Source organism: Atractosteus spatula, chromosome 1, assembly GCF_055471065.1.
Source record: "Atractosteus spatula isolate fAtrSpa1 chromosome 1, fAtrSpa1.hap1, whole genome shotgun sequence".
NCBI lineage: Eukaryota > Metazoa > Chordata > Actinopteri > Semionotiformes > Lepisosteidae > Atractosteus > Atractosteus spatula.
This window is the reverse complement of record NC_142706.1, coordinates 61,130,425-61,146,473: the sequence shown is the minus strand read 5'-3', so window position 1 is coordinate 61,146,473 and position 16,049 is coordinate 61,130,425. Positions and strand designations below refer to the sequence as shown.

The 16,049-nt window shown below is 47.0% G+C and overlaps 1 protein-coding gene across 1 annotated transcript in view; it reads right to left on the bottom strand.

Moving 5' to 3' along the window:
- shmt2 (serine hydroxymethyltransferase 2 (mitochondrial)) overlaps positions 1-16,049 on the bottom strand; it is a 31,365-nt gene that overhangs the window by 15,104 nt on the left and 212 nt on the right. The window contains exons 2-3 of the mRNA XM_088914237.1: positions 4,840-5,034; positions 2,022-2,101 (exon numbers count right to left, since the gene is read on the bottom strand). Of these exons, the coding sequence (XP_088770363.1) occupies positions 2,022-2,101; positions 4,840-5,034 (275 nt within the window). The remainder of the gene's footprint in view (positions 1-2,021; positions 2,102-4,839; positions 5,035-16,049) is intronic.

Genomic DNA, 16,049 nt, shown 5'->3' with positions numbered 1-16,049 from the left:
AAAAATCTCAGTTGTGAAAAACGGACACATATTCTCTTAAAAGCACAAACTTCATGGTGTCCTGCCACTTAGCATTTAACGAAAACATGTTTTGAGCAACAGCTCCTCACAACCCTTCTAGAAGGGAAATCAGGAGATTAAAAAATGAGAAAAGCTGTAAGAAGAAACTAAAAAGGAGAAATGTCAAAAGGCTGAGACTTCTGGGATGCGTTTCTGTTTCCTTCCTGGCGAAAAACCCAGAAGAACTGCCCGCATCCTTGTAACTGGCAGGATATTGTCACAGCCACACCGGGCCTGTGATAAATGTAATGAAATAATTTTAAAAATCTTGAACTAAGTGTGGCAAAAAAAAAGAAGGTTCTGAGCTATTCCATTAAATCGGGAGCGGTGGCGTCTCCAAACCCCTTCTTTCTCTTGAGCAATTCGTAAGATTTAAAGGGTTTTGGGGTTCTTCCCAGCAAAGCCCTTGGACTGTTCTAACACACAAGATTTCGAACATGTTTAGGCAAAAGGGAGAGGGCCACACCAGCGTGCATATGGAAAGAGAGGGGCCACAGGTCGCAAATTAAAAAGGCTCAGAGGATTACATTTATCAGGCTGAGCCAAACAAAAGGCTTGCAGGTAAGTTGCTGGGGGTTCAGGAGGAGCAGAAGGGAAAATAAATCAGAGGGCTTTCAGTGTGTCAGTTAAATCCTGGCATTGCTGCCACTCCTGAAGCAAGACTGAAGCTCTAAGCCGATTTGCATGTTATTACATTTCTGCAGTCGGAGGCTTTCCTTCTCCTCCACCTGCAGGCACGCCATTGTGCCGGGGCTGAATTTATTGAAAAAAGGATTCTCCCAAAATGAGCATTTAAGAGGAATTAAAGCAGTTCAAGTCGCCTGCTTTATAAATCCAATCCTCTCTTTAATGGGGTCTGTCAAACAAGAGGATTTAGCAAAATTTGATAATATTCTTAATTCCCTTTTATTTTATTTATTTGTTCTTGGCTTAACCCTGGTGACATGCAAGCAAAAAAAAAATTGTAATCAAACGATCAGACCCCTGTCTCTGCCACACAGACGAGCAGGCCAGACCTGCGTGTGTGGTATTAATCTGCAAGGGAGTCTGTGTTGACAATGTTTTCTATTTTTCTACTGGGAAGAGGAGGGCTGTGTACTGTGACAGAGAGGCACAGCATGGGAGAGAGGCGAAGGCCTAGACAGGCTTGGTTTTTAAAAGTTTATCAACAACAGATGGCTGGCAGGACCACCAGGTCTTTCTGCGTCGTTTCATTTATATGCCAATGATCACCCACACTGCAACACAGTCTCTCACTCCCGGGCTAGCTGTGTGTTGCAGGCTGATCTATGACTCTGAGACGCAGCGAAGGGAGAAGGACAAGATCAGCAGCCAAAAATAACGATTTGCACAGAGGCGGTTCTCAAAGTGCCCTGGCACCTCGGTCCCCCGAGTGGCAGGCCTGGCAGCACAGGGCCGAAACAGGTGCGAGGGCATACTGGTGTGCAGGCCTGGGGACGTGCTGCACAGTGCAAGTCAGCGGTCCAGGGTGAAGGAGGCACCGCGGAGCAGGCAGTCAGTCATGCCAGGCCTGTAGGGGTTTTTGATCTGAGTGTTAATGCACGTTCACCCAGCACGGCTTTTCATCTACACTACTAGCTTAACCTGGCCAATTTATGAAACAAGTAAAGGTTTATTCTGCGCTAAAAAAAAAGAGAAGAAAAGAAACACAAAGTTTCATCTGTGGAGCCTCCTTCGGATGGAGCCAAAACGTTGTGTTTCTTTTCAGCATGGAATAAACCTTTACTTGTTTCTTTGCAGCCTATGCAAGCTGATGCAGCTACCTACTTGAACCAATTTAAGAAACGTTTCTCAGGTACTGGTGCTTTGAAGAAGCCTACATACGCCACAGACACATCAGCCTTCCAGGAGCAGCACCGCAGACCTGTTACAGTGGTGACGCCACCACGTATATCCCAGGGGGCCCTGCTGCGAGCAGCATGCACGCTAGGCGGGCTCACCTCTTCCCCGGATATCCCTCTGAATACTTATTGTTGAGACAAGAGCCCATGGCCTCCAGGGCAGCCCTGCTGCAGAAGTTCTGACAAAGGGAAGGGGAAAAAAAAGAAGGAGGTTTAAGAATCGTTCATCATTGGCTCAAGGATGGGAGAACTGGTGGTGGGGTAAAGTAAGAGCAGAAAAAAACTAAACAAAGATAACTTCCTTTTTTTTTTAAACGATCACCGCTCTTAGTTGTAATACATTCAAGTCACCCCGTCTCAGGGTCAGGGTCAGCGCTAACCCATTCATTATACTGCCAGGCCCATCAGCAGCACTTGATGGAGAGGGTCCTGGCCAGGCGTCTGCGAGATTGCCCCCAGCCCGGCCAAAGGGGGCGGGAGGGGGGGGAATGGACGGCCCTGCACACAATACAGTGACCGGTGAGGCATCTACTCCTCGGGCAACGACACTGTGCAAGGACAAGATGGACTGTGAACAGGCAGCCATGGTGTCCAGGCTGGCTACGTGAATACAGATCACTCCCGGCTGCTCCCTCAGTGTGTTACAGGAGTTGGCTGGATCAAGAGAGCTGCTTTTAAACCTGCAAACGGGAATGGTAATCACAGCTCGGAAGCAGGCTCCGATTCTGGATGAAAAAGTTATTTCATTTAAGCATGAATAGCCACATGAAAATACACTGAAACTCCACAGTTCAGACAAATGCCAAAGATATTTTACTTGGGCTATTGGCAAATTCTATTTGATTGTGTGATTTCTTTGAACAGGGCAGCACAGGGGCTAGCAAAGTTGCCTCGCCATGCTGTGGTCCTGTGTTCAATTCCTGGGGTACTGTCTATGTGGAGTTTGCATGTGGGTTTCCTCCAGCTGCCCCGGTTTCCTCCCACAGTCCAGAGACACGCTGGGTGGATAATTGGCTTCTGGAAAAACTGGCCCTGGTAAGTGTGTGTTCAAGTTTGTGTCTATGTGCCCTGTGTTGGACTGGCATTCCTGTTCAGAGTATACCCTGCCTTGCGTCCATTATTTTCCAGGATAGGCTCCAGCTCTCCCATGACCCTATATGGGATAAAGCAGTTAGAAAATTGATGGATCTGGATTGGATTCACTGCCCCACCGAGACCTGCTTTTGTTTTGTGAAAGAGGATAAAACAATCTTTTTTGTTGTTTGTTATGTTTTTGCTGACTGTGCTTCCCTACAGTATGTAACCTATCAATGCTGGGACAATGCAAATAATTAATTACATAAAAAACTTAATGTAATTGTAAAATGAAAGATGGAAGCAGTAAATTACTTTATTTCACATATGATTGACCTGTAAATCCCTTCATATTTAAATAAAAAGTTTTAAAAAAGAACGAATGGAAGGATTTCTTTGAACTTCAAGAACTAAAAAAATAAAATAAAAATATTTAATAAAAAATATTTTTTTCCCCCACTAGAACTTATTTCAAGAAACACGAATTGTTCAGTTTTTAACAGTGGAGAACCTGTAACAGCACAAAAGCCCCGATAACAAAAATGCAACAGCACTTTATTAATACACCCCCAGAGATGGAAAACCAGATAGAGACACTTCAGAGGTGCTGTGCTCTTAAGCATTTTGGCGACGTGGCAAATCTTCAACATGCGATTTTCTGCTTTTGGAAAAGAACATTAAAGCGGTTTGAAGAACGCGGGCGCGCAGATTTTCGAGAACGTGGCTTCCAGGCTCTGCTAAGGATTGCGGATGAGCACATTAAAATGATCTGTATGAAAAGATAAGCGGGATTTAAAAGAAGATCTGAGCAGGCAAATCAACTAGATTGAAGATAAAAGACAGGGCCCAGCGCAAACCCGTGCGATCTGACATCATTACATGATGGTGTCGGGTGTGATTTGATCTGACATGTGGAATTTCATTATTCCTGGCCTGGTCTGGGTTTCTCACACTCTCTGCAACGTGGTGTATACATTGCAGAGCTGTGCTCACACCGCATTTGCTTTCACTTTAAAGTTCTCCTTATGAGGCCCTTTACCTGGGGACTGCATGGCTGCGTCTGTATGAAAGACGGAGTGCACACTCCTTGCAGGAAAGCTGGGGATGGGGCTGGCAGGGTTGGTCAGCAGGACACCAGTCTGGAGGCTGTCAGGGAACCAGCGGGCAGCCCTGCCCCTTCACCCGCCCACCCGCTGTGTGAACGGCCCCCCACTCTCCCCAAGACGCAACTAGCGCGACGAGACAAGCCAGCAGCTCCTGCAAGCTTCTGCCCTTCAGGAATATGCTAATCTCACGCCGCAAGATCTCAGGGAAACGAGGCAATTAGCGGGGCCTGCATCTCGGGGGCAACAACACAGGAAACGACTTCTGTCGTATGCTGCCCATCACAATACGTCAACTCCACGACCACAATAAAATGGGGAAATTCACTCAATCAAGCACAGCGGCCAATGCCCTTTACTGATGCACCCCATTGCCAAAGGAATAGCACAGAGGTGTTAGGTCTTCTTCGGCAGGGAATCACACAATTGTGCCATATTTGAAGCAAACATATTGGCAATGGCGAAATAAAATACTGGAGCACGTGGCAAGTATTTTTATGCTGGTATTGTTTTGAACTGCTACGGCAAGCTGGAATCATCACCATTCCTCCACTATTGAATCTGGATGCTAAACTCAGACTGTTTGACGGAAGAAATTAACCGAAAAAGGGCTTGAAATTGGTGGCTCATCCATGCATTCCCTCATGCAGCACTGCACCTAGGTTTCCAGCAGGTGGCGCCATGCCACGCCAGTACCGTACCCATCTGCCCGACGGGTACCCGGGAAAGCGACTTGTTACCTCCGAGGCGATGAGCTCCAGGCCGCGCAGCTGCCGGTCCTTCTCCTTCTGCACCAGGTCCCACATCTCGGGGTCGTCGGCGGCCAGGCTCTCCCGTCCGGTCCACTGCGCCCCCTCGCTCCGCTGGGCCACGGGCTGGGCATGCTGACCACGGGTGCCGGCCACGGCGGCACAGGGCACGCGGCGCACCAAGGGCTGGAAAACACACACGGGGTGGGGGTGGGGGGGGGGAGAGTGAGGCTCACCAGGCAGGCCGGATTACACAACACACACCCAAGCACCCACCCCTTCAGAGCCGCGTTCGGATGCCTCTGTGCCCCGCTGCTCCAACGATTGTGCGCGCCGCGGTTCATCAAGAGGAGACATGCTGATGACACCTCCTCCAATTTCAAACCGTTCCACTCAGTCACGCTCACTTGTTTGGGCTGTTTGGCGTCATCTCAAACTTTGAAAGTAAGTTTTACAGTAAATGGGCTGTTGTCGTGTGTGTGTGTGTGTGTGTGTGTGTGTTGGGGGGGGGGGGGGGGGGGCAATGCCATAATTTGGGAGGTCCACTCCATCCAAGTCCATGTCTGCCTGCAGCCCCTGCGATACCAAGCCCCCCGAAATGAAGCCCCTACTATAGTGGAGCCCCCAATATGCCACACCAATATGAAAATATGAAAAAGAAATAAAATTTGAAAGGAAACGACCCATTCTGGCATTTGAAGGATGCCTAATGAAACCGTTAAAGCTGACATTTTCACAAGATTTGCAGGCTTGAAGAAACGGAGGACAGAAAACCACCTTTTGATTTTTTTTCTTGAACTCTAAAACCTCGCTGTGATCTGCTTGAAAATGTCACTGTAGATTAGTGGGGGAAAAAAGGAAAAAAACAACAGGAAAGCTGCTGGGCACCTGTAATATTATTTTTTTTCTCCTTCAGATTTCTTTCCAAGAAGCATTTACTGTGTTTTATTATGAAGCCAGAAGAGAACATCCACTGTTAACCATGTTGGAGACGGAAGGCTGCTCTGTAATGGCAAAATCTAGCACAGCGTACACAAGCGCGCTACAGCATTTCTCAACTTGACTGAGATTAATGGCAACTTTTGCTTAGATTTTAATTAAGAAACCACACTGGCTCAAACCTCTTAAAGAGGTAGATGGCTCTACAATGCATAAGACTATAAAACACTGGCTTGCACACTTAACTAGAAATGGAGATAGGGATCTCCACTCATGGGACGACAGGCAACATTAGCAGCTGCCCTAGACAATCCTGACTTACTAACAAAAGGAGAGGACCTTGGATGTGGGTTCAATCCATTTTGCAACCCAATTAAATTATTTTAAAGTTGTGTTCGCTTCCTATTAATCAAGGTGTGACTGATAGGTCTCACTGCTACCCTCTCACCTGTCCAGACAGTGGGACACCTGTGCACCCTCTCAGCTCAGTGAGCCTTACCTGTCCAGGTGGTGGGACGCCTGTGTGCCCTCTCAGATCAGTGAGCCTCACCTGTCCAGATGCTGGGAAGCCTGTGCGCCCTCTCAGCTCAGTGAGCCTCACCTGTCCGGGTGGTGGGACGCCTGTGCACCCTCTCAGCTCAGTGAGCCTCACCTGTCCCGGTGGTGGCACGCCTGCACCCTCTCAGCTCAGTGATCCTCACCTGTCCAGGTGGTGGGACACCTGTGCGCCCTCTCAGCTCAGTGAGCCTCACCTGTCCAGATGCTGGGAAGCCTGTGTGCCCTCAGCTCAGTGAGCCTCACATGTCCAGGTGGTGGGATGCCTGTGCGCCCTCTCAGCTCAGTGAGCCTCACCTGTCCAGGTGGTGGGACGCCTGTGCGCCCTCTCAGCTCAGCGAGCCTCACCTGTCCAGGTGGTGGGACGCCTGTGCGCCTTCTCAGCTCAGTGAGCCTCACCTGTCCAGGTGGTGGGACGCCTCAGCTCAGTGAGCCTCACCTGTCCAGGTGTGTGGTGGGGTGTGATCGGCAGGCCTAGCTTTGGTAAACGGAGGTGAACATAACCTTAAAGGTATCCCAGAATACTTTTCATATCACACCCAGGTCTCCAGCTGGGAACCAGCCTCCCAGAGGAGCAGGGAACAGCAAATATTAACGGAGCCAATGGACAACTAACAAGATGAATACAATTTAAGAATGAAACTGGGGAGGAGGGAGGATCGACCACTCCTGCACGTTCTTTTAAAAAGAAGGGATAATTTCATTGCTTGGCAACATAGCCACAGCATACAGCACCTGTTACGTGAATCAAAGCCATTTTTCTTTTCAGGGACAGAGCCCGCTGCTGTAATCCAGACAAGCAGGACTGCGCGAATGGGAAAAACACACAACAACCCCCCCACCCCCTCCTCAACAATAACATATCACAGGCAACTAAAGGAAAAACGTCTTTTAAACTGGCTTTCTCGGCAAGCAAATGGTGAACGCACAGGCGAAATAAACCTGCCGCGATACCCTACATAAAGGAACAAAAACAATGGTTTTCCGTGCAAGCCAAAGGCTAATCCAACAGCGGAGAGCAAAGTCCCCCTCTGCACAGCCCTAGGTTAAGCAAGGCAGCTGGCAACACTACAGCAAAGCCCTATAAATTACAGATTTAATCTTTAGCCTCTTGAATCCTTTAATATAATATAATTAGAACAGCCGCGGCAGTCTTCAAGATATCAATACGCGCAGCACTGCCGGCTAATTATGCTTCTATCAGCAGTATTCCAGGGAGCTTTAGTGCACTTCATTGTCCACATTCAGCATTTTCACTTATCAAATCAAGGCACCCCAGCGTTATTTACAATTTTATTAGGAGAAAACACAAAGTCCGGGGAACTTGTGAGCTCCCCCCCACCACCTCTTCTCCTTTCAGCCCATCTTTCCAACAGCCGTGGGAGCGCGGCGAGGATCAGGAGGGAATGCTGGCGATGGGAGGGTGGGATAGCCCGGGATACGTTAAGATGGGAGGTTAAAAGGACGCAGCAGGAAAATCCACTCGCCAGTTTCGCCCCCACTCATATCCAAGCCTCATACGCGCAGATTAATGCTGGAATAACAGAAGAGGGTCTGCCCCTGATCTTCTGGGTCCTGAACATGGGACTCAGGAGGGCTGGCACTTCAAGGAGACCCACGGGTACAAAGTCTTTTCTAGGGCCTCCGAACAGATGACTCCCATTGCAGGGCAGTTGACTCCATGCCACAGACAAGCCGACTCTTTCATAATCCAGAGGAAAGATGTATATTTCAAGATCATTTTCTACGCTTTTATGAAATGTTCACAGATGTGTCAAATTTAAATGAAACGTACTGGGTTTCTGTTTCACCAACATAACGAAATACAGCCGACCTGAGACAGACAACACCCATGTCTGTCCAATGGGAGTCTTGCCGATATTTCCCGGAAACTTACAGCAAAATTCCTCTTTGAGCTCCCGTTTCCCTAGAAGTCTGTGCTCATGATTGTATACGCACTTGTGATGTATAACTTCATTTAATTGTGTTATTAAAAACCAATTAAAAACATAATTAGGAGCGATTAGAAATCCCTACATGGGATTTCTGTTTTCCCTGTTCTGCGACAGTACAGTGCATTGCGCTTAAAGCACAGGCCTGCACTATCTCTCAGTTCTGCCGAGCTCAAAACCCACCACGTTTTAATTTTCTGTTCAAGAGAGGACAGCTTAAGTGACCTTGATCTGCAGTGATCTCTTAACTCCAAAAGTAATAAGTGGGGAAAAAAAAAACAGAAGCAGTCAGGGTTGACTGTGAAACTGTGTCTGAGGACAATGATATTTTAAATAATGACGAGTATGCACAACACCTAGACGTTTAAAAAAACGCCAACAGCTGAAATGTCCAGACAGACTGACACTGGTTCTGCTCTTTCATAGCCAGTTCTGGACTTTGTGTAGGTGTGAAATGGTGCCTCAGGCAGGTAGACCTATTTAGTTTTCTCAAGAGCTCAGTCAATCTCTCCTCTTGTGCTCCAAGGCAAATCTGGGCCAGAGGTCTAAAGGTGAAAGATTGGAAAGGTTAACAGATTAATCCACAGCAGCACCAGCAGGTGACACCTTATTCTGAAAGCTGTCCGGACTTAACAAGGCCTGAAATCTCGCAAGCCAGCCCGACAGATCAAAGAAGCGCAGGGAGACAGGCTGGCCACATTTTGTAAAGCTAAATCACATGGGTCATTAACTTCTGACGGGAACTGTCCTTTGCTGTCTGCGCCTTCCGTGGGGACACAGAGCGGCCGCGCTCCATTCGTCGGCCTAAACTCCCACTGCGGCAATGCAGGTGCCTGTAACACTGTCGAACCTCAGAGTTAGTCCGAGGAGCACTAACATGCTCACCACACTGAGAAAAGCCGCAGGTTCGCACTTCTTTGCGTATTTTTGAAAGGGCAGTGATGGCGGCGAACACTCACATTTAACTAGACGAAAGCTGCATGTACCTCCACAGGCTCCCCACGGATTTCAGAAGAAAATCTGAAATACTGCTGCTCAGCTACAAAGGCTTACATGGTCCGATTTCTGAAGACATCACCGACCCGTTAACTTCCTACCCACCAGAACCAAAAGCTTTAATTAAAACCGTCGTCTTATTTGCTTACACTACCAGAAGTTAACGGTTAAAAGTTAGAGGTATGCTATGGCCATTTCTAGAAGGTGACGCAGCCTTTACCCCAGTTGCGTCAGTGAGGACCTGCATTGCTGGGGCGTAATTTCCGTGATGGACTGGTGTCCCATCCAGGGAGGAGTCTGGGAGAAACTGGGAAAGACTGGGACAGCAGGGAGCAGGATTGGAAAGCCCTGGTTTACAGGGTGAATGACTGGTCAGAGCATGGCGACCCCTACTGTTGGCCAGGCACCAGTGTGACTGCAGATCACAGCGGGCAGGGCTTCTGTCCTCCCGCTGGCGCGACAGCCCTGCTGGCACAGATCAGAGACACAAAACAAGAGAGTTTGCCAAAAGCGGTTTATGAATACTCTCTCAATGCCCACCACTAGCTAACCTAAATCTAGTGACCCACAAAGGGTTAAACAAAGTGTGAATCCCAGTTTAAAAAAATCTGAAAAACTAACAATAAAATGAAAACCAACAGGTCCATGCCAAGATTCTTTCCTGCGTTGTTTTTTAACTCCAAACGGGAGTGGGTTTTTACAAATGAGGCCTGTCACTCGGACTCCTGCCAACAATAATCAGCCTTTTTGCCAGCAACAACAATAAAAAGCAAATATATATATAAAAAAACACCTAGGAGAATTGACAACTGCCAAGCTCATCAGTCAGACTGACAGGCGATTCCGCTCACCTGTCACAAAGTAATAGGAGCCCCTTGGTTACAAATAGTCCTTTTGATTGCAAAGTGAAACAATACTACAGCAAGGAGGAAAATCCACAGGCAGCAGAGAATGTCACATATATAGTATGCAAACCCACAGCATGTCCAGTAATAAAGTCCACCCGACAGGCTGCTTCTGATGAGAAACGCCTGACCATCATTCAGCAATCCATCTTCTTGTTTTTTTTATTAAAAAGCCTAGTGGATCAAAAAGGAAAACGCACAACTAATCTTCCGAGTCCTCCCGGCCAACGTGACCTCCAATGGCTGACTTCTGCACACCATCGGCATAGCGTGCCACGCCATCAGTTTCTGAACCTTGGATTGAGACCCAACTGCACGTGCACAGAGTCATCACCTTTTTAAAAAAAAATCACCAAGATGTCATTTTCTGCAAGTGTTTTTTCCATGCAAAGACAAAGTAACAAATAAAACTGATGCACAGTTTCATCTTGAAGAAATACGATGCACAGAAAAAGGTATTTTCTGCAAGTTACGCATTGTGACGATTTTGGGACGTTCCACTGTCCCTCTATTTATCCAAGACACTGTGATCTGCGACCTGAATATTTTATCTTAAACTGGTTTTTAAAAAAATAATAAAATACACTGCACTGGCACAGAATTTCTCCCCCTGGGTACGAAATGTGTTACAAAAAAAGATTATAAAGTTGCAAAATCTAAGTGGACTTGGTCTTTAAAATTTTAATGGAATATTTGATACAGCATGATCTGGGTCACTATTTTTTTTTTACATAATGAATATGTATTTATGTCAATGTGTTTCAGTTTGCTGCCATTTTTGCACTAATGTGTGATGCGGATCCACAACAGCGATTCTGCTTTGATGAAAAAAGGAGAGATTTAAGATAAGGATGTTGAAGTCAAGTGCTGTTTGAAAACTGAGGAAACTTACGGCACTATCCCGAAGTAGGAATGCCAAAAGACAGTCCCATCTTAACGTGACCTCTCACTAATAATACAATAACAAAGAGTTCTGGTATGCAGTAAAGCTATTGTATCAACTACACAGTCAAAAGTGCAGTTTGAAACCATGAAGGGACACGTCCATTTGGAAGAATACATCTGCTGGATGTGGCCCAAAACATGTTATCCAGGCTGATGAAGAATCAGATGCATTCCTGGACACTTTAGGAATGTCCTCCACTGTCAGGATCTGAATCTTTTTGATCTCGCACACAGAGGACTACAAGGGGAATCAGACACAACCCAGTGGACGTCTTCATAAGCAAGTTCGAAATTCCAGAAAAGTGAAACATGAACCAGAATACACCAGCAGAAACTCCAGAGAAGTGTGTTTAATAATACTGAGAAGAGGAGGAACAAGCTACTCCTCTATGCAGTCGAACCCCTGGCACCTTTTAAAAGAACAGCTCGACCGAGATTCTTAGATCAGTTACTAGCAGCCAGACAAGCTACTGCATATGGGTCAGTCTCCTCTCGTTTGTAAAGTGTCTTGTGTTTTTGCGTTCAGTGAAATTCCTGATCATGTGAATCACAACGCCTTTCATCTGCACTTATTATAATTAGATTTCCCAAAACTCGAGCCCATTACACAGTCCTTGAGGTTCGGGTTATAGCTAGAAATGATATACTTCCTGTTCCCTATTAGGATTGTCACTTTAGTTTCACTCCAAACAACAAATGCTAAAAAAAATGGAAAAACTAGACATTAGGAGTCTCTCTTCTACTTTCTACTAGAGCACATGGCATCGAAGCCTTTAAAAATCAATCAACTCAGTACAGCTGAAAGGAAAAATCATTCAACGTGAACTTAATTAACATGAATGTCTTTTTTCAAAAGGAAAGTTATTTCTGGAAAAAATGAACTATAAAAAAGGGAACTTTGAAGGTCAGAGCCTAAAGCAAGGGTGTGTGCAGTGTGACCACCCCAATGAACCCCCTTCTCCTACTCCAACTCCCAGATCCATCTTTCCTCTCGTCTTGTCTCACTGTGGGGGGGGGGGGGGGGAGGGGGCAGAGCAAGTCTCGCTAGCTTATCACTTGGGCCAAAGCACAGCCTTTTTTAAAGCTCCATAAGAAAACTCCTACTGTATGTGAATCAGCTAGACGGCAGCGAAGAAAAATCCAGCAGATTTTGAAGTCAGTTGTGTGGAGACATGCAGATGGCACAGCGTGCTGAATCAGAGGAACAGGGCGCAGGGACAAGGGACAGGGCGTGACACAGCAGACCTGCACTCCGGGCCTTGTTTAGACCAGGCGAGCTGCTCTGCTCTCCTCAATGACTGCTCACTCAACTGCTCCCCCGGCTTTTTTGAAGAGGGTGGCGGTAGAGTTAAGAATCGAAACAAATCCTTTAGCTAATGGATCTATAAACGAATCACATTTACAGGTAGCTAAAAGTGTGGGGGGGGGGTTTGTGATTCACCCTATGGAACTGTGCAACTTATTTTTTTGTTGACAGGCGAGTACACAATGGTTAATTTGGAGAGCTGAGCCTTCTTTAAAAAAAAAAAAACAACAAGTTTGTAATTTTCTATATCCAGGAGGTTATTTTGTTGTGGTTTACATAGGGGATTTCAGCCCATCTCCAAACAATTACCAATTGCTCAATGGGTCTGTTGGGATTTCAGCTTAGGCCTTAAATCAATCGCTAACTTTCAGCCATCGAAGACAGACTCTGCCCATCCCGGGTACAAATCAACATTTGGGAACATGTGCACATTTTGGGGGAGGGAGGCTGCCCACCTCTTCCAGCAGGACCCCACAAGCTCCCTTGATTTCAAGGTGACCTGTGTACCAGAGAGCAGCTCTCCTCAATCTCCGCCTTTTAAAGTTTCGGCTACGTCAGTTACAGCGCTCTTCCGGTAGCTCTGCTCTGGGACGGTCTCGTTTCCTGACTGAAGCACCCCCGAAGGCCCTTTTGTCAAGTAAGCAGCCCAGCCACAGCTGGAACTGTAACTTCCCCCCTCCAGCAGGGGGCGCCCGACTCCACTCCCCAGGGGCTGGTGCCCAGCAGGTTTTACAGGGTCTCTACAAATCTTCAGCTTCTCCACAACAGGGCAAGGCTTCAACTTGTCCAATTAAACAAATAAGGGGTTCCCATTAGGTAATGAAGGGCTCAGATGGAATGAAGACCAGAAAAACCTCAGGCCTTCTGGGACTGGGAATGCGCACCCCTGCTCTGCAGTCAACCCACCATGCACATTTTTCAAGATAATGAAGGCCTCTAAAGGTTACAAAGGCTACATGCCCAAGTCATGACAGTCAGGCAGTGCTGGCTGCTGCTCAGTCCTGCATTTAATGAATGATCAGTCTCCCAGCTCCTTTTACAGCCCATCCCCACTATGGCGTTTATCCTGGAATAAGGCAATGCAGCAGGAAACAGGTGCATTGGAACAGCACTTGGAAACAGGTACGCTACTCTTCAAAGCCAAACCAGGAAAAAAAAAACACACACAGTGAGGTTTCTGTAGGACTGGCCTGTGCTCAGGTGTGGACTGCCTCCTCGCTGTTTTTCAGCCCCGATTCCCCAGCTAAGGCCCGGATTTTATCCGTACCCGGTTTGGGCAAGCCAGCACGCAGCCCCGAACCAGAACCGGATCACGGGACAGGAAGCCTGGAGTGCGCACCAGACTCCACGTCCTCCCAGCTCTGGAACAACCTGGAGTGGGGCGAAGACACGGACACTTGCCCAGCATGATCACCAGACCCTCAAGGCTTCTGAGGTGCCTGGTTTCACCCCTCCTTCATTCTCAACCTCCACAAACTTCGGCTGGAGGGGGGGGGGTTGCTGCAAGCCCCTCTGATCAGGCCCCCCCCAGTGCCCACGGTGTCACATGCGCAGCACAGGTAAGGACGCTGGGACACACGGAGGGGGGGGAGGAGCTGGAGAAACGGGCTCCCTTAGTCCCGAGACATCATTCATTACACCAGCCTGGTGCTGCAGCAATACCGCGCGCGGCTCGCATAACGACGGAAAAACACATAAAAAAAAAACAAGGCAGTATATTTTTCACAAGGTCGCGCACTTCATTACAGACGATTACCTGGCTTCCTGTCAGCGCAGTGGGATAAAACATTGTCCCATGCGGACGGTTCAAGGACGCTCTGGCAGCTCCCCTTACAAATGACACTCTTGTGTTTTTAAACTGCGCAGAAAGCAGCACACGAGGCTGATCAACACCAAGAGGGAGCCCACCGCCAGCAGACCTGGGCCCAATTCACAGAGAGACCCATAAACCTGGTAACGATGCATATTCAGACTAATATCCAAGACTTTATTGTGGATGGAGTACAACACGAGATGTGATCAGATTTAGACCAACACCAGCTGTGGAAGGGAACCCGCATCTCTGTAAGGCAAACAGAATCATTACTGGACAAAAGTGACCGACCCAACTTCTTTCTTGAAGGAACAAGTAATAGGTTTATTCCATGCTGAAAAAAAGAAGAAAGAAAACAACGTTTCGGCCATGGAGCCTTCTTCAGGTGAACTTCTTCCTTGACAGCTGTAGACCATATCGCTGGACTATTCCAACACCCTTTGGTGATTGTGTCGGCCAGCACGATTTGAAAATGATTCTGTCTTGTGATGTAATTATACTCGAGTAGGCTTTCCCTCTGTTGTGTCTTTTGTAACTGTAGAATATACCACTGGTCCAACCGCTGATGACCTACACTGACCATCTATTTTAATTTCTTCACATTAAAATAGATCATTAGCGCCTGACGATAAAGGCAAAAGTAAATCACAAAGTAACCCTCCATAAAACTCCGGAATAAAGACAGCTAACACTTAATGATGCCCGAATCAGATTATTATGTACACGTAAGCACTTAATATAATAACTAAAAAAAAAACATTGCGAACTTTCTAAACCTTCATATAAACCGCCAATTCCTAATTCTGTAAAGGAGTTGCGACTAGTTAAGTTGGGTCGCCGACACGATCTTCTCTTTACTCTCTTTAGTTTTGCAGCCGCGGTTTTTAAAATTCAGGATGATGAAACTGCTCGTCTGCGGTTGCATCATGTGAGGTGCCAGCTTGGAAAGTGCACTCAGCTGTTGGGGAGCCGGCAAAAAAAAAATAAAAAAAGTTTGCAGGGTCCTTAATTTTCTCTTAAAATTACAAAAAAAAAAACACCCCTGTCCCTTTTCAAGCAATCCGGGTAAACGCAGTCCCGCAGTACAAAAGCACTCACGTTTCATTTATTCTATATAAAGAAAGCTCACATTCATACAGCATGTACTCACTGAAGATATAGATTTACAGTCAAAGCGAGGAAACTAATCGTCAACTTTCACTTTTCCAGCACGCGAAAAAAAAAGGGTTATATAACCAAGTCGATCGATACAAGGTACAAAGTTTCGCAACTACCCACTAGTTGTAAAAGCAGAAACAAATCGATATCAGTTCAGCAAGAAATAACCACGGCGGTATCATCAGCACCTTGAGTGCAGCTGGGGGGAGCGGGACTGAGCTGGGTAGCAGCTCATAAGAGGCTGAAGAAACTACTGGAGCAGAAAGTTACTGCAGTGGCTCTTGCAGAGGAGACGGTGCCACGTCTCGGCGCTCAACACACACAGACCTCGGCAAAGGAGGACGGGCTGCACAGCCTGAGAGAGAGCATGGGCGCCGGGCAGCCATAACGCATGTGCCATTATTGGACTGGATCAATCGTCCAGGTCACACGTGTTTTAACAGCAAAACCCCCACAACTGTCTTCTTTCCCAGATCAAAGCTTGTTTAATCCACAGCCACTTCACTGACAGGCTCTTGGGACAAATAATATATATCGGCTTGTATAAAAAAAAAAGGCAATAGCTCAAGTCAAAGGGAAAGAAGAAGCCTGCTAGTCTCTCTTGCTTTTTTGCTGCACTGCACTTTTCGAAA